The sequence below is a fragment of the Meriones unguiculatus genome, chromosome 2 (genome assembly GCF_030254825.1).
Source record: "Meriones unguiculatus strain TT.TT164.6M chromosome 2, Bangor_MerUng_6.1, whole genome shotgun sequence".
In the NCBI taxonomy this organism is placed as follows: Eukaryota; Metazoa; Chordata; class Mammalia; order Rodentia; family Muridae; genus Meriones; species Meriones unguiculatus.
The window spans coordinates 67,062,719-67,086,381 of NC_083350.1; the positions used below are offsets into that span (position 1 = coordinate 67,062,719).

General features: G+C 41.5%; 1 protein-coding gene across 2 annotated transcripts in view; it reads left to right on the plus strand.

Annotated features, from left to right (window-relative positions):
• The first annotated feature begins 340 nt into the window (after window positions 1-340).
• The window catches only part of LOC110541476 (desmocollin-2), a 32,425-nt gene continuing 9,102 nt past the window's right edge, over window positions 341-23,663 (plus strand). Inside the window, exons 1-11 of one of the 2 annotated variants that reach the window (XM_060377643.1) lie at window positions 341-695; window positions 9,683-9,767; window positions 10,744-10,943; window positions 12,457-12,576; window positions 13,660-13,815; window positions 14,667-14,811; window positions 15,630-15,796; window positions 18,206-18,340; window positions 18,582-18,767; window positions 21,433-21,689; window positions 21,806-21,948. In XM_060377643.1, coding sequence (XP_060233626.1) covers window positions 627-695; window positions 9,683-9,767; window positions 10,744-10,943; window positions 12,457-12,576; window positions 13,660-13,815; window positions 14,667-14,811; window positions 15,630-15,796; window positions 18,206-18,340; window positions 18,582-18,767; window positions 21,433-21,689; window positions 21,806-21,948 — 1,663 coding nt within the window. In that variant the 5' untranslated portion in view covers window positions 341-626. The remainder of the gene's footprint in view (window positions 696-9,682; window positions 9,768-10,743; window positions 10,944-12,456; window positions 12,577-13,659; window positions 13,816-14,666; window positions 14,812-15,629; window positions 15,797-18,205; window positions 18,341-18,581; window positions 18,768-21,432; window positions 21,690-21,805; window positions 21,949-23,663) is intronic. The other variant, XM_060377642.1, reaches the window with a different exon arrangement.

Sequence of the window (23,663 nt, forward strand, 5' to 3'; positions counted from 1 at the left end):
TTCTAGGATGGAACTACTATTGGAACCTTATTTCCATGTCAGTGGGACTTTGATTTGCACAGTAGAATCTGCCTTGAGTCCAACTCTTATCAGGCTAGCTTCAGGCAGCTGTGACTAATTCAGCCAGTTGATCCAAGGTAGTTGTGGGTCTGGGAGTTAACCTCAGGGCAGAGACCTCCTCCTGCAGCGGGCAGTGCGCTGGGCGGGGTCAGGGCCAGAGCTCTCCGATGAGTCTAAGTACAGTCAGGGCTCCTGCTGGGCAGGGCCAGCTGTTAATCCTGCCAGGCGGCCACCGGGGCGGGGTGGGGGCGGGGTGGGGGCGGGGGGGGTGACAAGGGACATATAGGTGGCGTCTGCTGGCTGGCGAGAAACACCTAACCAGGTGAAAGGGTGTCGTCGAGAGGGAGTTCCCACCGGTCGGATTCTTAAAGCCATGAAGACTCAGGAAAAATAACAAGGAGTGGCCCACTGGAGTCTTTTGGACTTGCCTGGAGCTCCACCCTCGGCTAGAGGAAAAGCCCCTGGGGACCAAGGCGGGAGCATCAGACCGGTGTGAGAAAAGCGCCTGTGCGCGTTCCACCTCTGCGCAGCGGGTGCAGGGCGGCGACCTGTCCCTTGAGCTGGCCATGGCGGCTGCGGGACCTAAGCGCTCCAGGAACCTAGCCCTCGGTCTGGGGCACCTGCTGACCCTCGCGGTGAGCTCCGGGACCATCCCGGGGGACGGGGAGAGGAACTTTGGACCTGGGGAGACTGGTCCAAGTGTGGTCCCAGGGACTCGCGACTTCTTAAACTGCAGTTGTTAGCGGTGAGGGAGGGTGGCGGAGAGCCGAGCGACCCGGGCGCCAAGGTCCCGCAGGGGAGGGAGTGTGGCCGCGAGCTGTAATAGGCGCGCGCGGATGGAGACGGGGGCGGATCGCGGACGCCCAGCCAAAACCCTGGCCTCGGGGATCCCTGGGCAGAGCGGGGTGCGCCAGGGCAGTGCCGGGGCCTGGAGCACAGTCACCGGAGCTCCGGGTGCAGGCCGCCCTGACTGAGAGCAGCTGCCTGGCGGAGGACACCAAAAAGTCCTTGGGGTCAGAAAAAGGACGTGTTGCCTTTGAGGGTTCTGTGCTGCGGGTAGGATTCGAGAGAGAAGTCAGAGCTGGAATGAAGAGAGAGTCTGGACTTTCTTCCAAAGTCAGGAGACGGGTGGACACGAAGTGACCACTGATCCCCTCATTCTCTGGGAAGTCTGCATGCTGGCCCGGGGATCTTGGCCTGGAAGGAGTATGGATTTTCATCTCAACTCCTGTTCAGACTGATTCTTGCTTTAAGAAGTAAAACAGCCAGGATCTCAAGCCCTCTTGCAGGGCTTTTGTTAGCCAAAACCAAAGTAGCTTTATTTGGGACATAACTGGATCTCCCTAAGGAGTCAGAAGACTCAAGAACAACCCCCCAACCCCAGCCCCGGAGTGAGTAGGCCTTTGGGGCATCTGGGACAAGAATGCCACAAATTGTAGTTTTATGTGGGTCTCTTGGACAAGGGAAAAGTTCATTGTGCTAGGTGCAAAAGCGTTACTGACTTGATAGTGCCCTTTAGCTCTGAGCCTGAAGCAGTAGGCCCGAGTTGATCTTGAAGGAAGCCTGGAGGACCAGGGAACCTCAGGGTGTGTGGGAGTGAGGTCCAAAAGGTCCGGACATCTTCCACTTCTCCTGGACTCTCCTTTCACAAGGGATTCCTGAGTCTTTTTTTATTACTGAAAATGTGACTGGTTACTGGATTTAGAATGTCAGTCCCAGGGAATAGATGGACTTTAAACCTTTGATCAGAATTCCCAGGGGCTATCCATAAGCACAGGTAGGGACAGGTCCCTCACAGTCAAGATCTTATGGCTACAGAAACTGAGTCTTAGTGACATAGCATTGCCTTGTGCAAACCCCCTCAACTAGATCCTTTTAAAAGAAATGTATGCTAAGAGTGAATAAGTAGAGTCCTCGTTCCTTGATCTCTCTGAGCTTCAGAGTCCTGGAATGGGTGTGTGTGGGGGATGTTCTGGCTAACCCCCTCCCCACTTTGCTTTCAAGCGGGGAAAGTGTAGTGTGCGTTTCCTCGAGTTGTTCTAAACTCCAGTGCGCCTGGGAACAACGCTTTGGCAGCCTCAGATGGCGTGAGAATAGCATAAGGAGTAGGTGTGAGGTCTGCTGAAGACGAAGAAGAACTTTTTTGGGGTGAGGCTCCCTTCACATCTCTTTCTCATACTCCGGTAATCCCTTGACATTTCCTGGAGTCAGCTTCCCACCACTTCCCAGGACTGCTCCACCCCTTGGTGACTTAAGCGCTGGAGTTCTGAGGAAGAACTGGCCTTCTTCCTGAACACCAGTGGCGCTTTGTTCCCGAGTCCTCTAAGATCTCCCTTGACAGGTTCCAGTGATGAGTTCTATTCTTCACATAATTCTACCCTGTGACTCATCCCTTACTCTGGAAATGAACACCTTAGAAAAAAACTCTGTCCCTCAGAATCTGACTCCCTACCCAGTTTCTTCATCGCCCCCCCCTTGCCTGTGTATGATTTAAAGGCATTACATGAGTTTTTAAGACAGAGCTCTAAGCATAGAGTTAAAAGATATATCTGCAAGCATGATACTGTGCCCCCGCTCTCTGGATCCTTGTGCCTTACACCGCAGAAACTATACCTTTTGGCAGCAGACCCTCTTCTTCCTATGCCCCACGCCATGGCTGCTGCCTTCTGTTCTTTACTTCTGTGTGCTTGGCCACTGTTTTCCTCACTTGTACATGCTAATTTTCGGCGGAGCCTTCTTCTAAGTCCTACTTCTCAAATGTATATCCTCCCCCCAAGATCATTTACTCTATGCTTTACAGAATCACACTGTCCTAAATTACTATTGCTATTTCGGATGTCAATTTTAACCAATAAGCTTTCCTATCCCCACATAGTGTGCTATAATAAATAGCATACCATTTATTATGTTCCAAAAAAAAAAAAAAAAAGATTTTCTTTTGGTGTCAGAGATTTCTGTATGCCCTGATCCTCATGGAAAAGTCTAAAAGCTTCTCTCTCCTCATTACTGCTTTTATTATTGTTTCAGTAAGTTCATGTTCAAAGATTTTGTATGTCTCTGTTTACCGCTATCTATCACTTCTGTTACTGGCTGTTGCTCTTACTAATGTCACAGTGGACAAACTTGGCTCTATGCCATTTCTATATGAACAGGTACATTTATGGATGGGAGTACCAGAAGTGGGGATGACAAATACAAAGACAATGACCATGAATTTGGAGATGTTGTTCTCTCCAAACTGGTTGTATATGGCTCAAAAGAAAGTTGTTTTATGTTTGATGGCATGTTATACCATTGGTGCTAAGTCTGTGGATGATGACCCCTTTGGGGTCAAATGACCCTTTCACAGGGGTTGCCTAAGACTATCAGAAAACAGATTTTATATTATAGTTCAAAACAGTAGCAACATTACAGTTATGATGGAGAAACTAAAATAATGTGGTTGGGTGTAATCACGACATGATTAACTGGATTAAAGGGTCGCAACGTTAGGAAGGTTGTTGTGGTTTATTAATGTTTATTATTGATTTATCGTTTAGTTAAGCAGCGGTTAGTCCTAAACCAGCTGTATACCCAAATCACCACACAGAGACTAGGATTTATTTAGTTAACATAGAGCACAAGGCTGGGCAATAGTTGCTCCATCCTAAACCTCCAAGCCCGCATAGTTTCCTTCCATTCAGATTTCATCCATTATACTTGCTTTTAGTCATATCTTAGGTCCTGTTCATCTCTCCTAGTGGTTCAAAGTGTTCTCCTGTAGAGCCCTGCACTTCTACTCTTCCTGCTTCCTTCTCCTCCCCTCCAGACCAGGATGTCCCACCCTATTCTCTCCCTTGCTCAGCACTATGGCTGGTTGTTTAATTGACAACACAGAGACTAAATGGTGGCATATTTACACAAATTTGAGACAGGTGATGCTTAATGCGATGTTCAGATTGAAACCAGATAATGGGGTAGAGAAATCAGCGTTTGAATTAACAAGGGTAAATTCTATAAGTTCCAAAAGAACATTATACCAACAGAAGGTTCAGAAATACTGTGTTACATCTTTAAGGGTTACATCATGTAAGAATTACTGAGATTGACTATGAGGCTGCTTGAGTTGGGCAGAAGCTTTGCAAAAGGTAAAATTGAACCCATATTTTATGCAGAGCACCATAGAAAACTCCAAGAAGATGAACATGTAAAGTGCACGGTGACTCCATGTGGGTTATAAGAGAAGCATGATAGATTCTGATAAATGCTCGGTTAAGAAAGCCTGTCTATGACCTGGATTCCAACTTTTTAAAGTTGAGAAAAGCAATGATATAAAAACAGAATTTCCATGGTAAAAGAACAAAAATAAAACAAAGCCAAACCAAACTACAGCATAAACTATGTTAAAAGGCAAATATATATATCAATATATAAATATGATATATATCAATATATAGCAATCTATCTATATATATCAATATATAAATATGATCTGTATATATATATAGAACATATTTATACAGATATATACAGATCATATTTTAAAGGAGAGCATATACATTAAAAAGTTCACATAAGTTCTGAAGAAAATTCTTATATGAACAAGAAGAATACATATTCCAGAAATTAAAAAAACCCTTAAAGTATAAAAATAAAAGTAAATTAAAAGCAATTTTGAAATGTCTTTTCACACTTAATGGTTTTTGATAACATGCTTTGTAGGCAAGAATGTGATGAATAGAAAACTCACAAATTGTTAGTGACAAAAATTGTATATGACCTTTGTTGGCTGTAAATAGATCAGGTGCATGCAGGAATAGAATTTGTCTTTCTAAATTATGAAACCAATACTTGGCTATCCACATACTGATACATAGGCCTGTTTTAGTTCGTAGAATTTCATGTGCTCTTATAATGTCTACATAGCCTTTTATTGCTCTTCTTTTTCATAACTTTTCCTATAAGCTTTTGAATCAGCTCCAGGAATTTAGCTAAATTTGAATTTAGATCCAGGAAATACTCTGTTGAGATTTTTTTTTTTAAATAGGGATCATAAAGTTGTAATTTAATTTAGGATTAATGTATGCATGTTGCCAATTTTTCTCAACTCATACTAGAGACATGTTTCTTTCTGTGTAAACCTGACTATCTGTTTTGAGTTTAGGTTCTTCTGAAGAGGGCAGCTCTTCTGTTGGGAAGTCATGGGAGGAGGAGAGCAAGGCTTTCGTAACCACAGTCAGGAAGCAGATAGCGGGAAGCAGATAGCGTGGTACTGGCACACAGCCTTTGGGGCTTCTAGCTGAGCTTACCCCCTGGCATTTCTACACATTTCCTTGCTTTAGAACATGACTTCTTTTATGTTATATGACTGGTTTTGTTTATGGACATGAAGAGTAGTGATAGCTGTATTTAACAGTTGCTTCTCTCTTATTGGTTGGTTTGCTTGAGTTTTGTAAGCAAAGTCCAAGCAAACACAATTGAGAAATGTTTCCCCTTTTGCAAGCCCTAGCTCCTGCCCAGGATTTCTTCAGTGTGACATGAAGAACCTATGGTGACCTTGGAAAACCTATTATGTTTCTGGGTTTAGCAATGATATCATCTTCTTTTCTTGTTGCTGTGAATAAACACCCTACAAGAAGCAATTAAGAAGGGAAGAGTTTATTTTGGCTATAGTTTGAGGCTAGCATCTCCCTTCATGAGAAAGTCACAGCAGGAGGAGAGTGAGGCATCTGGTCCTGTTGTACCCACAGTCGGAAAGCAGAGAGAATATGGGTGCTGGCTCCAGCCTGTTTTCTTCCTACTCAGTCCTGCACCCCTGTCCGTGGGATGATGTCACCCACTTTCAGTGTGAGTCTTCTCTCTTCATTTAAACCTTTTGGAGATATCCTCATACACACACACGCACAGAGGTGTGTTTCCACTAAACACACCAAAGAGTACCCGTTCTAAGAGGGTAGCTTTTGATGCTTTCCTGGTGGCATTGTGCTTATAACATACAAGAGACTTCTGACCGAAACCACGTGTTTGAACGTGGATCATAAACCCACGCAGAGGTCAGGTTAGCTGTGGCTCTCACTTATCCTGAAGGCATAATGGAGAGTAGCTTCCTGTACACTGTAGTTGAGCCCCATGTTTTTAATCTCATCCCGTCTCCACCGAGTCCAAGAAACCAGAGCCAATCTTGGCAGGTCAGAAGTTATTTCTGGATTCTTCTATCCTGTTGTCTATGTTTTGGTTTTATCTGCAGACCTTGCCTTTCGATTCTTTTCTATATTTGTCAGTCCTTTGATGCTGTAGGATGTTTCAAAATCATGTTGTTCATTATTGCTAGTTAGATTTTCTTATATGTCTTCATGGAAATGAAAGTTGTTTTCTTTCTTTTTTTTTTTTTTTTTCTCTTGAGTTATTTCTCCACAGTGTTCACACATAGCACACTCCAGTATAAACCTGTTTAGGTAATTTATTTACTTGAGGCAAATCTTTATTTTCAGTATTAGTCAGTTCTTTCCATTACTCAGAGACATACCTGAGAAAAAGATGTTAAAGGCAAGATGTATTCTTGGTCACAATAATAAAGGTTTTTGTTCATGGTTGGCTTACAACATTGCTTTCAGGCTCACGCAAGACAGAAACAGCATGGATGATGGTGGAGGAAGCCTATTTATGTCATAGCAGACATTCAACAAAAAGGAGTAAGATGAAGGAGGCAGGACAGGATCCATCATTCACAGACTCACCTCAGTGACCTGCTTATGTGAATCTTGAGCCAACATAACTTTCCATGACTTCCTAACAATGCCATCAAAGGAAGCATTCATTTATTGTCATTGATTAGGCCAAACCCACACCATGCAGCTTTCTCACAATGATTGGATGTTTCACCCAGAAAGCATGCCTTTAGGGACCCACCTTATTTGTAACCCATAGGAGCTCCTTCTAATGTATAAGAGAGCGAGTCCACATAGGCTATTGACACTATTCAAAAACTGTTCCAAACTTATTCCTCAGAATTACTTAATTTTTCTCCTTGTACTATACACATTAGCCACTATGTGTTTTCAGTGTCCCTCCCTAATGCTGAGACCTTGAATAGAGTTCCTCATGTTGTAATACAAATATCTGTGTTTTCAGGTGGTCGTAGCCAACCCCTGGTGAAAGGGTGGTTCAAACCCCCAAACGGTCAGGTCACAACCCACAGGTTGAGAACTGCTGCACTCTAGGTTTCTGTTCAGGTTTTTGTCATCTGTCATTCCGTATGTTTGCATTTTAAACCCGGCCATCTCCCGTCATGACTGCCTCATGGCCATTCTTCAGTTGATCTTACCTGGTTTCTAGGTGAGGCTGGCTTCCCCTCCTCTCCTACCAGCCTGTACTTTCCTGCTGTGGCATTTCCGTACCCTACCGAGCTTACAAATATTCTGGGGTTGCATTTTCGTGAAGCTCATGCTTGCTACTGGGCTCTACTGTATAGCAGACATTCATTGAAATTTATTGAATGTATGAATGAACTGATGTCAGGGACACTGTTTGCAAAGGTGATTGTCTGAACTGGGCCATTCACCTGTACCGGTAAGACTTCAGTGCAAGAACCATGTCCCTCCCTTAGAACAGTGCTGCACCACTGCAGTTGTCCGGGCTTCCATTCCTATGAGTCTGCAGTCTTGTTGCCATGTGTCCAGGTGACTGATTGCTGGTGAAGACCAGATAAGGCCATTTCTGTAGCTCTGTGCCTCTCATCGCTGCTTTTCTGTGCACTCTGAACAAAACCTCCATTTCTTACCATGGCCTTTCAGATCCTACGTAACGTGTTCCAGGCTTCTCTTTAAGTGTGGAACTGGTTTGCTCCCTCAGTTCACCGAGGCCCCAGCCTTCTCTATCATCTTTGTGTTTTTTTTTTTTTTTTCTCTCCTGTAACTATTATCTTTCTTGGCCGCCACCTTGGTGGGATGTGACGTTTGTGCACTTGTCTGTTTTCCTCGCTGCACTGCAGTGTGATCCACTGTGGGGGCAAGGACCTTGCTTTGCTCACTGCTGGAGTCTATGACTGAGCATAGCACCTCCTTATCCCTGAGTGTTGGTTGAAGGAATAAGTGTTGGCTGAGTGAATGACTAGATGTGCTTCGACAATCACCGTGAGCCATAGTCCTCAAAACATCTGGCTGTGCCCCTACCCTCTTGGCTAGGAAGCCTCTGAAAGTTCCTTTCTTTTACTTCCAATGTAAAAGTCTTTCTTTTGGGGAGGAGTAGGCGAGGGTTTGTTAGTGTATGGGATATTCCATGGGCTTGCTTTCAGAGACCTAGCAATTGCTTCCTGCGGCTGCCAAATGCAACAAATGTGTGCTGTGGATAAAAAGGACTGGCCCTCCACTCATACTTTCTTTGTCTGTCCCCAGTGTTCTCTCTGTCTGTCCTCTGCGGACACCCCCTTCCCCTTTCCTCTCTGCCCTTCTTTGTCTGCCCACATGGCTCTGCACCCATCTTTTTGCCTGTTTATATGTCCACCTGTCTGCCTGTATCTTTTTCCAGATCCTCACTCCTCTCTCCTCTTTCTTCTCCCCTCTCCCAATAAACACCTTTTTTTCCCCCCCCAGGTTCCTTTGCCTGTGAAGGTCCTGCCATGGGTACCCCTTACTGCATTATATTTCATAACAGAATCTATTTTAATTTTGCAAATAAAATATAATCTCTACCGTATTGGATCCCTCCTAAATACTTCAAATTGGATAATTACAGGTGCTTTAAAATAGATTGGAAATGAAAATTTTCATCCAAATCTAGCTGATTTTCATTTTTGATAAAGGACTGAATGCTTAGCAGCGTAGGTGCTGGTTGCTTTCCTTGCTTTTGGTCAAGGACTGTGGTGAACTGAGGAAAACGGAGCGTGCATCTTTCAGAAACATCCACAGAAAAAGCCCACAACAGAATTAAACTTGAGTTTTCAAATACACAGTTGGAATTAGCTCCCTGAAGATCACTAAATCATTTACAGCATTTGAAGTCAAGTGTTTCCTGAAATGGCCTTAGCTGTCAGTGCGGAGCAGTTGTGTACTCAGAACGAGATCCCATGTTGTGTAGACTCATGTCTAGATTCTGCCCACCCCTCCCCTGGCAGCCCCAGCCTCCCTCAGTGAAGGCACTGAGGTGTGTTTTAGCAGGCTATCACTTTGGCTCTGTCGCTCCTGAACATTTACAGGAACAGTGTGATGGGTTGGTGGGTTTATTTATTTCTCTTTCCTCTGTGTGTTTGGTACTGTCTCACACATGCTGCTGCTGGATGCTCTCTCAAGCCTCCCAGTCAGTGTATTAGCAAATTCATTTTACAGAATAAAATGAAAACAGTCCTAAGAAAGAACGTGGTCCCCTGAGCATAAAATGCCTTGCAAAGAAGGGAGCCACGGGGAGTCATTACCCTTTCATCCATCGCCTTTGTATATTTCAGATTTCTTACTTTAGCACATATTTCTTATTTTATTATGTTAATTTAAATTAAATAATTGTTGTCTGATTATACATATACTTAAATATTCAATTAATGTTTATTTTATGCAATTAAATGAATATTTCTGTGTAATGGAGACTTAAGTAAACTGTGTATTCATTAGAAAGATCTTGTGAGTGTATGACACAAATGTATTTGTTTTAGATCCTTGCACTTGCCTGTGATGCCTGTAAAGAAGTGACCCTTCAGGTCCCTACCAAACTACCTGCTGAGAAATTTGTTGGCAGAGGTAAAGAGCAGCTATAGTGTGTGCTATGCTCCGTTAAAAGTTACTGTGATACTTAGAACCATGATTAATATTATAATCATGATTAATAGTGAATAGTGTAATGTTTTTAATACATGTTATATTGTATCAATGAAATATATTCTTTATTGAAAAATATGATTACCCAAATAAGATAAAAATGTTAAGTTCAAATAATAACATAATTTTTGATGTTTATATTCCATGGATCATATTGTATATGCTAAATATGCCTCTAAGCATTTGAGAACCAATATTGAAATTATTTTTTGACTTTGAAGGTGCTGTTCTTACTGTATTTTACTTCTACATTGTGTGCGTGTGCTGGGCATCAAACCAAGGGCATTGCACATGCTGAGCAAGCAGTCTATCTCAAGCTGTGTCTTTAGCCCCATATACTTGTTTTTATCAATCATTTTTTTAGTTTGTTTAACTTATAAAATGTGTGTGTGTGTGCCCACATAAACAAGCTGGGCAAAAAATTTACTCCCTGGCCTCTCACTGACCTGTCCATTTTTGATATGATTTAGTTGTAGAAGGAAAAAAAAATCAAACTAAATTGAACATAATATGGTAACTATTTCACGTTTGTTGTAGACTTCAGTAGTATTTCAGTCTAATAACTTCTGATTTGAAGTCGAGTAGTATGTAGTCTCTAGTAGCTAATTTTAGTTAAGAAAGAAAACCCATTTTCAGTGTTGTGTCAAATGTTCAAATGCTGGAGTCCACATGCCTTTGTTTCAGGACAAGTATCTCTTTAAACAGATATAAAACAAAGCTGTAGAAGCAATATGTATGTTAGGGAGAACTTTAATCATGTAGTGTAGTATATGATATAAAAACACCAACTATTCCAGAGTGCGTGTGGTTTCAGCGTTTCGGTCTCCCTGCACATGAATACTGTGTCGACTTTTGAACCCTGTGTGGCAAAAGTGACCGCTGTGTGTGTTTTCTGCAGTGAACCTGAAGGACTGCCTTAAATCGGCAAATCTAATTCACCTGAGCGATCCTGATTTCCAAGTCTTAGAAGATGGTTCAGTGTACACAACCAATGCCGTTGTTCTGTCCTCGGGGCAAAGGAGCTTTACCATATGGCTCCTCAACACAGACAACCAAGAAGAAAGGGAGATATCTGTCCACTTAGAGGGCCCAGGAGAGGTGAGTGAGATAGTATGCGTGAAGTGGAATGGTGTTGTTTCTTTAGGATTAACTGACACTGACTAGGAAGATGTGGAATCAGAGTAGGCTTGGGATGGTTTGGTTGGGAGGAGAGTGAAAGCCATGGCTCAGTCGTGTTTAGGGAGGAGGGTTGGTTGTGCAGCACATGTCATTACGAGTGGGTCAACCCTGTTCAGTGAAGTCATCCCAAGTTGTCATCCTTCACATTTGGGATAAGCTGCACATGAGAACTTGAGATAGACTACAAAGAAACGCTTTTGATTTTTGGAATGGATTTTCTAAAACACATTTGGAAACTCTACCTCTTAATTGAATTATTTTTCCTCTTGCATATTAGTGTTATAGGGATCTCTGGTTCTTGTCTTCTTGAAGAAAAGAATTCAGACAAAAGACTAGATAGTTTAAGCAGATGTTTATTTAGCCAAGCCAAGTCAAGCACACAAACACTCTAAAGAGGGGTTGGGAAGACTGCTCCAAGGCAGTGATCAGTCCAGTGAACTCTGTGTTGTGGATCTTAAAAATGTTTTATGAATATTCATGAGGTAGGTAGTATATTCTGGGGAAAAGGTGATCCTTTCTCAGTGTCAAGTTATGATGGACCACATCTCATTTTTCTTTCCGTGGTCCTTAGAATAGCCCACAAGAGAAGCAGGGCAAAGCCATAATGCAAGGGATAAAATGATGATGTCAGGCCTTGGGGGATGCAGACACTTTGTTAGGCCATATGTCTCGGAGGATGTCCTGGTCCCTTCATTTCTAATACAGTGGGAACCGTCTAACTGCGGTGTTAAAGTGCTTACCCTCACAGGGGTTCTGAATGACAGGAGGCTCAGCTCCCTGGACACAGCTGCAGCTTTCTTCCTTTACCACACCCTTAACTTCTTGCCTACCATGGCTTGTGGTTAGGAAGACAGATAATAATGGAGAAGGTTTGGACCACATGTGTGCCTGTTGGTTGTAATACCAAAGGTCAAAATAGCCACTTCTCAGTCCCTGGTCATTCTTCCCTGAAGCAGCCTGAGTGCTGTCACTGTATTTCTCTCTTCATTCTGACAGATCTCTGTTGGTTCCCTGGCTCTGGCTAGTGGCTGGTGAGTGGAATATACATATGTTAAATACAGCAGTGAAGACATTCTCATTGCATCTCTTTCCTCCCATGTTCTTGCATGGCAACATGGCTGCAAAAATTTGCTTTTCAGTGTTGCATTTACTCTTCTAGTCCATCAATCTTTCTTTCATACTTTCACCACGTTATTTTTCTCAGGAGGGTTTTTGACATAACAAGAACAATAGTCTTTTTCTTTGCCATTGCTGTTATTATTTCTGCAAAATTGAGGTTTAGTTTGGTTTTCACGTACTTCCGTGGTTTACATGTCCCTACCCATGAGAGGAGACAGCTTGAATGTCTGGGGAAAAAGTAGACTCTATTGACTTTGTAGGCTTTCCTTGACTTTAACAACTAGGGTTTACCTTTCTTTTCTTCTCAACCAAGGTACTAAATGAACAACATCATCCAGAGAACATTCTCCGCCGTGCCAAGAGAAGATGGGCTCCTATCCCTTGTTCCATGATAGAGAATTCCTTGGGCCCTTTCCCACTTTTCCTTCAACAGGTATAGTTTACTTTGGCTGCTGAGGTCTGCCTTTTTTCCATTATCAGAAATAATTAATAGCTATTTAAAAGTAATTGTGGGCAGACTAGTTAGAATGCCTGCCTGCCATGCTCAAGAGTTTGAATGAATCCTTACTAATTAAAAAAAAAAAAATCAAAACTATGTAAAGTAGTTACATGTAAATATAAGAATGGAAGGTTTAAGTATCATGCTTCAACATATGTGTGTAAATATTTCTTAATATTGTGTATACATTTTACAGTTTTAGTCATGTGAAAGTAATCGATGAGAACTGTAAAACTCATCTAGCACTCTAAAGCAATCTCTGTGTTACTCATTTTATATACTGTTAAGTTTCACAAAGATAGCTGTTCTCAGTGTATAGTGTATTCTGACTAATTCACTCCCACCCACTCACTTCTTTCTTGCTTACCCCTCACACCACTCTCCTTCTTTCCTCCATTTCCCCTTCTGCTTTCATGTCATATAGGAATGGATACACACACACACACACACACACACACACACACACACACACATGTACACACACACACAGTCTAGATTCATAAATGAGAGAAAGTATGATGTTTGCCTTTCAGAGTCTGGCTTATCCACATAGACAAGCTCTTGCTCTCTAGCCTGAGGCTGGCCTTTTCTCCGAATTCTCCCATCTTTGCTTTCCCAGGGCTGGGATTACAGGCATAAGCCACCATACCTGGTAAAAATCAGCTTTTATAATAATTGGCCAAATACAATAAAATCTCAGGACTTAAGTAGGTGGCAACAGATAATCATTCAAACTCATATTGCTATATTTTCAAATGAGGGGAATCCCAAGTGTCTGGTTCATTTATATAATATTTAGTCTTCAGAGTATTGCTTTTTTTTGCTATAGAATTTTGTAAGTATCTTGTTTTTGAAAAATTCAAATTTAATTCCTTATTCTATTGCTGCATTTTTCTGATACTGAACACAGCAGAGGACTGATGTTTATTCTAGTAGCTGGCAGTGTTATTGCATAAAAATACCCATGCAAATTTTACTGAAATAAACATGTCTTGTGCTATATTATTTATTTTCTAGATCCAGTCTGACACAGCTCAAAAATACACCATATACTATTCCATCACAGGGCCAGGAGTCGATAAAGAACCTCGAAACTTATTTTATGTTGAAAGAGATACTGGAAACCTGTATTGCAATGCTAGTGTAGATCGTGAGCAGTATGAATCCTTTGAGGTAAAGTCCGAAGATCGATCATCTGCTGTGCTTGTGGTTGTCTTAGTTTAGGTTGCTATTGCTATCATGAAGCACGCACCAAAAAACCAAGCCAAACCAAACCAACCAAACAAAAAACAAAAAACCTGGGGGTGGGGGCAGGAATGGTTCATTTGGCTTATGCTTCCATATGTTGTTCATCACTGAAGGAAGTCAGGACAGGAACTCAAACAGGCCAAGAACTGAAAGGCAGAGGCCATGGAGGGGTGCTGCTTACTGGCATGCTCATCATTGTTTTTTCAGATTTTTCTTTTAATGGAACCCAGGACCAAAAGCCCTGGGATTGTTCCATTCACAATGGGCTGGACCCTCCCTCACCAATTTCTTAACTAAGGGCTTGCCTACAGCCCAGTCTTACAGAGGATTTTCTCAACTGGGAGTCCCTCCTTTCAGAAAACTCTAGTCTCTGTCAAATTGACATAAAATTAGCCAGCATAACAGATATTAACCTCGGCCACTGTGTCTTTCACTCTCAATTTATTTAACCCGCCCCCCTCGCCCGAGGCTTTTCACTGGTGCTCTGGCTACAATTGATGACAATCAATGACAGAACTGAGTTGAAACAAACAAATTAAGTGAAGTAAATAAAATTCAATTCTGTTAGTCTATTCCTGGTTTTATGATTTTTTTTTCTGTTTTAATTTTCCATAAGAGAAAACATTAGACAGCGCATTTGTTTGTCAAAGGGTTTAGTTTAGCTCAGTGGAGACAGAATGCTTGACAAGTGTTGGGCTCTGAATTTTACCCCCAGCACCACAAAAATAAAACATGGTTGTTTTTACTCTCTGTCATGATTTTTATTCTTTTCATAGCTGACTGCGTCCGCAACAACTCCAGATGGGTACACAACTGAGTACCCGCTGCCACTCCTCATTAAAATAGAGGATGAGAACGATAACTACCCAATTTTTACGCAGCCGGTATACAGTTTCACAGTTTTGGAAAACAGTCCAGTCGGTAAGTAGCCACACCAATCATACAGGGCAGCTTGAGTTAGCATTGGTTCGGGAAACTGAGCCTCTGTGTGGCCACAGGAACACAGCCTCCTGTGGTGGCGAGAACAGGGGTACTGAGTGAGGCTTTCTCCTGTCTTTCACTGGTTTCCTAGTTTGACAAACCACAGTTTCTTAGTTTATTATCCAGTGAATGGGATATCTACTTTACATTTCTATGAGGTAAATGAAGTGCTTTTAAGAGAAGAACCTGTAAAGGAAGTCATTTGGCATTTGGAGGCCTATCTACTGAGCTCCAGAAATGCCTAACTGGGTCGTAGTGTTCTGAGCATGATCAAGGGTCACTGAGAACAATACAGGAATTTTTTCCGGTCTTGTTAACCTCAGGCCCAAATTGGGTGGATGTCAGAATGCAATTTTGGGAATGTATCCTAGGAAGACCTGCCTGAACCAATAATTTTTAGAGAGAACTGCCTCAAATGGTTAATTTAAGCACAAGAAATGGAAATTTAATTTAAGCAAATGAGAAAGAGTTCAAGAATAATTAGGAAATATCAGCCTAGAGGTGTAGCATTGACAGAGGGATAATATCATCATTTATAGAATCCCACATGAACATAGTGTAAAAATAGGTGTGGTCACCAGATCTTCAAAATATTAGAGCATTGAGTGTTATTTTTTGTAGTTGTCTCTTGACTTAGAAAAGCCATGATACTGATTTGTAAAACAGTTGTTCCAAAAGGCTTCTGAAATAGCTGAAAAGAGCAAAATGAGGGCCTAGAGCTTAGGTTTGGCCACTGAATAGGAGCTTTTCCTCTGCAGGCTTTTTTGTAGGGGAGGTCTGTGCTACAGACAAGGATGAGCCGGGAACACTGCACACCAAGCTGAGGTACTCCATCCTGGAGCAGGTGCCTTCCCCACCCACATTCTTTACCATGCACCCCACGACTGGGGTCATCACTACCACGTCATCTCAGCTGGACAGAGAGGTAAGAAATGCCTCTCTGGAAGTAGAGATTTTAGTATGTTTCTCCTGTATTATATGATTAATATCCACTTATAAGTGAGTACATATCGTGTGTGTCTTTCTGCTTCTGGGTTACCTCACTCAAGATGATCTTTTCTAGTTCCTTGTTTTAACTGCAGAGTAGTAATCTATTGGTCAAATGTACCACAATTTCTGTATCCATTCCTCTGTTGAGGAACATCTGGGTTGTTTCCAGATTCTGGCTATTACCAATAAAGCTATGAACATGGTTGAGCAAATGTCCTTGTTGTATACTTAGGCATATTTTAGATATGTACCTAGGAGTGGTATAGATGGATCTTGAGGTAGAAGGAGGACCCTAGGGAAGTTGCTCAGTCCTCACTCAGAAATCAAATGAGATAGACATCGGAAGAGGGAGAAAACAGGGAACAGGACAGGAGCCTACCACAGAGATCCCCTAAAAGACTCTGTCCAGCAGGGTATCAAAGTAGATGCTGAGACTCATAGCCAAACCCTAGGCAGAGTGCAGGAAATCTTATGAAAGAAGGGGGAGATAGAAAGACCTGGAGAGGACAGGAGCTCCACAAGGAAACCAACAGAACCAACAGGTCCAGGGGTCTTTTCTGAGACTGATGCTCCAACCAAGCACCATGCATGGAGATAACCTAGACCCCTTGCTGAGATGTAGCCCATGGCAACTCAGTCTTGAAGTGGGTTTCTTAGTAAGAGGAGTAGAGGCTGTCTCTGACATGAACTCAGTGGCTGGCTCTTTGATCACCTCCCCCTGGGGGGTGCAGCCTTGCCAGGCCACAGAGGAAGATGTTGCAGCCAGCCTTGATGAGACCTGATAGGCTAGGGTCAGATAGAAGGGGAGGAGGTCCTTCCCTATGAGGGGACAGGGAAAAGGCATAGAGGGAGAAGAAAGAGGGTGGGTGGGATTGGGAGGGGACAAGGGAGGGAGCTACAGTTGGGATACAAAGTGAATAAATCGTAATAATTAAAAAAATTAAGTAAGAATAAAAAAAGGAGAAGAGGAAATGCCAGCAGACAAGCTGGATTAGAGCTTGGCTTTTAAGAGCACACTGTCTCATCTGGACAGAGTGGTGACAGATGTTAGTGGATAAATGTGGCTATTTAACAGCACAGATACAATAGCTGTATTCTGAAAAATCTCAAGACGGAAAAGCTCCAAAATATGAACGTTTTGTTTGAGCACTAATTTGGTGGCAAAGATAGAAAATTCCACATCCAGCCTCATTGACAGGTTGCAGCGAAAAGACAGCAAGCTAAAAACATGCTATCAAATCACCTTTGAGCTTTGTGTAACAACCGTGTCTTTCTGTGGGCCTGACATCAAGCTATCCTGTGATGTGGATTCAGTGAGGGGTACTCACACCTGCTGACTCTGGGCATCACCTGTATGTGTGTTTCTGGAAAGTCTGATTAGTTCCCAACTTTGCAAAATTTATTGTTTCCATTATGTAGTTGAAGGTCATTTAGTAACTCCATGACATGCTGATGTAGAACATCTAGATCATTCTCTCCTGAACTTCGTCAAGCAAATGTCAAATTAAAAAAAAAAAGTGAACCTTCTCGAGATGGGAAGAATGTGGTATCCACTGAGAGAGAATTCTTTTAGCAATCTCATTTATGTTCTTCCTCCAGTGTAGATAAAATATCTTGAATGTGTAGTCTTTGACTTCCATTTCCACTAACTACTCAAATTCTTACCTGCCTAGAAATCTGAAATGCACCATAGCTGCCTTAATATTTAACTTGTCAGCAAGCTCTCTTTCCTGTATTTTTTTGGTAAAATGGCTTTAATAATTTCCCCGTTGATGATTTGTCTAGTATCAACTTGCAGCCATGCTGTCAAGACTGTGTATGTCTCTGCTCACCTGCTAGATCAAAAAGCTTTTCAAAGTATGGATGTCCCCTCTGAGAGTATTTTACATGTATAGTCTATACTTTCATTGCGACTACCCTATTAGATCTTTACTTACTTCCTCATCCAACTATTACAATCCCCAGCACGAGCTAGCCACACGAAATCTTATAGCAGTTTGTTGGGCTTATTTATGGTCTGCAATATTTAATCTTGTAGTAGTACATGATTATTGGGTATTACTGGGTATCCATGACCACAGTGTTTCTCTTCCTTTTGAAAGTTGGTAAAGCTAGCTAATTATACATTTTTTGAGTTGATAACACTTTCCATTTGAGAAATGACTCAGTTTTAATATATTGATTACACATTACTAGAACGAGGCACTTTTACTAGATATAAATGCTGTGAAATGTAAGTGTTCCTTTAAATTATTAGCAAAAAAAGAGGGACCAGAGTAGAAGTCAAGATTCCACTTATAGAGGTGCTGCTTTTGCCTAATACTTATATTTTCTTTGCTTTCAGTTAATTGACAAATACCAGTTGAAAATAAAAGTACAGGATATGGATGGCCAGTATTTTGGTTTACAGACAACAGCAACCTGTATCATTACTATCGGAGATGTGAATGACAACTTGCCAATCTTCACTCGAACTTCAGTAAGTGTGCTGCTTATCAGGGCAAAATTCATGACCTATTCTCTGTTTTAAAATACATGAATTTCTTTCTGTGCCCCATGGCTTGGCATGAATGCTCACAATGACCTGAAGGTAGCTTGGGGTTAGAGTTGGAAACGTGAGAACATGGAACTTTGAAAACTGTCAGAATGGCTTATTTCACATGGTGATCTTGTTTTGTGAGGCTTACTAAATGAAGCTTTATTCTTTTTATTTCTTTCAGTATGTGACGTCAGTGGAAGAAAATACAGTTAATGTGGAAATCTTACGTCTTACTGTTCAGGATAAAGATTTAGTTAACTCTCCTAATTGGAGAGCTAATTATACCATCTTACAGGGCAATGAAAATGGAAACTTTAAAATTGTAACAGATCCTGAAACCAATGAGGGCATTCTGTGTGTGGTGAAGGTAAGACTTAATTATTCAGTTAGATATTTCTAATTTATAATATAGAATAGCAGGCAAAGATTTAATGGGAAGAAAGAGATGCTGGTAAATGGAGGCATAACATGTATAATTTAGGTAATTATAAATACTATTTTATTCATATATATTAAATGGGATGAACATGTTCACTTTGAATAACTGTGATAGTTTGCCCTCTCTAGCTGAAAGCAACTTGAGAAGAAAACTTTTTTTTTTTTTTTTTGCTTACACTTTCTTATCACAGTCCAAAGGAAGTCAAGGTAGCAACTCAAGGCAGGAGCTGAAACAGAGGTCATGGAAGGACACTGCTGACTTATTTGCTCACTTAGTTTTCTTAGATACTTCAAGAACAACCTCTCAGGGGTGGCACCACCCTCAATGTGCAAGGCCCTTCCACCTCAATCACTAATCAAGAAAATGCCCTGCAGGCTTCCCTGCAGGCCAGTCCTAAAGAAGCATTTTTCTCAGTTGAAGTTCTTTCTTCTCTGATGACTCTAGCTTGTATGAAGTTGAAAAAACCCAAAGCAGTCACCGTTTACAAAGACATGATTTTAAAATATAGTATTTGTGTTTTATTCATGTGTAGTAGTATACACTTGATAACGTATATTTTAATAGTTTAATAACTGGCAGAGCTTTATCACCAATGGACAGATCCAATCTTTAACAAACTATTCTTTCTGTTTCTGGGTCAAGGAGTTTTCAGCTATTTCCTGAGTTTCTGAATTGGGTCATACCTTGTCAGACCCACAGAGAGACTGTGAATAGGTTTATTTGTCTGTATCTTGTATATAGTACAGTCTTAGTTAGCACACAGGTTCATAGCATGCGACTCAAGTGGTCAGAGACGTCCCCATTTCCAAGACCTTTTTCTAATATTATTTTGCATATAACTTAGGAGCCAGGCCTGAGACACTAAGGAACCCAGGCTGCTTCAACCTCGGGTGCTTATATGACATCATAGGTCCATTTCTGTGATATCATTAAATAGAACACAATTCCATCCTGGGTCTGGAGTAGTGGTTCTTAACCTGTGGATTGTGACCTCTTTGTGTGTATGTGGTGGTGGGGGGGCTGTCAAGCAACTCTTTCACAGGGATCACATATCAGATATCCAGAACATCAGATATTTACATTACGATTCATATCAGCAGCAAAATTACGGTTATGAAGTAGCAATAAAGTGCTATGGTTGGGGTCACCACAACACAAGAACTGTTTGTAAAGCATCACATGTGGCATTAGGAAGGTTGAAAGCCCACCCACGGTCCAGCGAGCTTTCTTTTGTACACATTCTCAAGGGCTGTGGATCAAAGACAGTGAGTCCATTTCCTCACAATGATGCAAAGCAGCTGCAGCTTCTGGCTAATTTCTGTTTCAAAACATCAAAGAAAAGCCCTTTAAATTCTGTCTTTTACTTGACCCCAGCACTGTCGCAATTCTAACACCAGACTTTATCTCTGGATCATCGTGGTCACATCTCCTCATCACCTCACTAACCAGGCAGAATGAAGCATACTTTCCATCCACCTTGAATGAAGAGATTTTAAAAAGGAACAAATAACGACTCTAAGCTTTCTATATTCTTGTTCCCCTTTAGCTGACAGGAGCTAAAGGGAGGGTTTGTAAAGGTGGATATCAAAGGTGAACATTACAGTTATCTAAGGAATCCAAAGCTGGGCAAGAGAATTGCTGGACTGCCCTCACTTCTTCCTCCTTTCCACTGAGTAATAAAAGGACCACCTCAACCAGTCCCACTGGGGATAAGAGTTCACAGAAGCAAAAAGCAAGGGAGCAAAAGCAATCAGTTAAACGCCTCACAGCAGGAACACCATTATCCTCTTCTTATCTCACTTACAGGCCACTGGGATCTCACAGACATTCCAGGGGGTAAAGGTCAATGACCCTAAAGAAATTCCTGGTACCATTTTAAGTTTCTTTAGCCATCTCGGGGGAGTTGTGTAAATTAATACAAAGGTCTAAGCAGTCTAAGGGAAGTGCCTCTAATAATTGGGATAGAACAGTGTATTTCTCGGCAGGTAATAATAACCCAGTGCCGTCCGGTTAGGGCTGGCTGTCCCATCCCCATGCCAGTCTTAAACATTTTCTAGAGCTGGGCTACGTGGCTTGCTGGTCTAGCATACACAAGGTTCTTGATTCAAATTCTAGACCAACACTAAATGGGCATGGTGGCCCAGCATTTGGAAGGTGGTGGCAAGAGTGTGAGAAGTTAATGTCCTTATTATGTGATTTGAAGACCAATCTTGAATACCCAATATTTAAAACAAAACAAAAAGCAAAAATTTGACCTAAATTTTGACCTAGTTTTTCACTCCCGAACCCAGTGAAAATAACTGTCCTCCTCAGGACTCTAAAAGAAGCTGTTTTAAAGTAACTAGCATAAAATAACTGTTATAGTCCATACCCCAAATTGTAACTTATGTTAAGCATCTACGTATCTAGATCTATGATACCTTTCATTTTCAGTTTTCTTTTGAGGGAAATACTGAAAGGCCCCTATGGGTCAGACCTGTATTTAATACTTTCATGACTGTTCATGATCTGGTATTACCCATTTCCAACGCAGCAAGTCCTATGTATTGTGAACTTTAATAGTTTGATCTGATATTCAACACATTTCCTCTAGGCCCTGGACTATGAAGAACGGCAGCAGGTGACCCTGCAAATTGGTGTGGTTAACCAAGCCCCTTACACCAGAGAGGCTAGTTTGAGGTCACCCATGAGCACAGCCACAGTGACGGTCACCGTGAAAAATCAGGATGAGGGGCCCGAATGTATCCCTCCAACACAAACTGTGAGGATCCCAGAAAATGTACCAGTTGGTACTAGACACAATGGGTACAGGGCGTACGACCCTGAGACCAGAAACAGCCATGGGATAAGGTATTTGAAGTGCTCCTTTTCCTTTCACATTTACAATGCTGGGAAAGTCTCTTGTCTTTGGCTTTGTGATTTGGCTCACGATACCTCTTGTTGCATCACTTCACCATGGTTAACAGGTACAGGAAGTTAAGTGACCCGAGAGGGTGGGTCACTGTTAATGAAGATTCAGGATCCATCAGTATTTTCCGAACCCTGGACCGAGAGGCTGAGACGGTCAGGAATGGCATCTACAACATTACAGTCCTTGCATTAGATGCAGGTAAGAAAGAGACTTGTCTTTAAGACAGCCACCTGCATCTCCTATTGTATGCTTCTTCAGTTTTAAAGTCAATGATATATATATATATATATATATATATTTTTTTTTTTTGTTTAATCTCATGCATGGAATTGAACTCAGGCTTTTCAGATGCTATGAAAAACACTCTGCCACCAGGGCCTGCCCCAAGCCCAACCACATACCTGTTCATCTTTTGACTCAGGGTCTCACTGTGACCTGTGGTCAGCCCTGGCCAGCCTGGACCTCCCTATACAGACCATATTGGCCTTTAATTCATAGAGCTCCTGTGTCTGCCTCCAAGTGCTGAGATCAGAGGTGCTTGTTTCATGCCCAGACCACCAAACATACAGTTTTAATATTGGCTCCATATATTCTCAGTTTATTATCCCTCAGTATAACGCATAATTAGAAGTGTGCTGTCATTTATTAACCCGGTTGGCTAACATTATTAGCATTAGATGCAATTATAAGATACCGTGGTCTAAGATGGAGCCAGTGGGATGGCTTAAGTGGTCCTTGCTATTCAGCCTGAGTTTGATTCAGAGTTTGCTATTCAGATCTGATTTTGATTCCCAGGTGCAAGGAGAGAATGGACTTCTACAAATTGTCTTTTGACCTCCACTGTCACTCATAATAATTAAACACATTCAATAAAAAGTAAAGGAAAAACCAATTTTGTTTAAGAAACAACATTATAAAATATAGACAATAGTCACTAAAAATTAGAAAATCTACTGAAAAAATATATTCATTTCTCTTGCAGCATTCAGGAGAGTTCATAATAAGAAGGAACTATTTAGTCACATAGTACACTTCTAGAAAATATAACACTTTACAGGAAACTAACAGTATTGGGGGGTTAGAATTCCAATTAAACACACTATACAAAAATGAATCAGTCATGGTCAATAGTATGTTGTAAAGTGAGAGATTCCAACTTTGAGTTCACATATCCCACTTTTGTTTCTGTTGCTGTGATGAAATGACCTTATGAAAAGTAACTTGGAGAAGAAAGGGTTTAACTCCATCCATCATTTCAGGCAGGTGAAAGCAGGAACTTGAAGGATGTAGTCACACCTGCAGTGAAGATCAGAGAGAGTGAAAGTGCTCAGCTAGCTTTCTCTCCTTCTACACAGTCCAGGGCTCAACACCCAGGGCTGCTGCTGGATGTTTCTAGCTGGGTCTACTTACATCACTTAGGATAATCAAGACAATCCCCTCAACCCACAGACATGCTCACAGGCCAATGTGATTTACACCACGAGAAGCTGAAAATTAAACTAAGCCCATACCGGATAAGAACATAAAATACAAAATTGTGTTTTGTGAACCCTGAAAATTTAGAAAAATATGAGTTCAGTCGTTGTACATATAAGGCCCATTTAGTGTGAAAAATGTAATTTTGTTATAAGATGTATTTATTTGTGTGGGCATAGTACATACCGGCAATTTCAGTACTTGGCTATTGGAGGCTATAGGATCATTTCAAGGTTAGCTTCAGTTAAGTTTGAGGCCAACCTGGGCTACCCGAGACACTGTTTCAAAAAGAACTTAAAAATAAACAAAACAAAACAAAAAAATAAAGGTGTAATTGAATTTAGTGCATTTGTAAAATAAATATGAAATTATAATAAACTTATCTCATTACGCTCTACCTTGCAAAATTAAATCGTTTAAGTGATTCTGGAAGATAA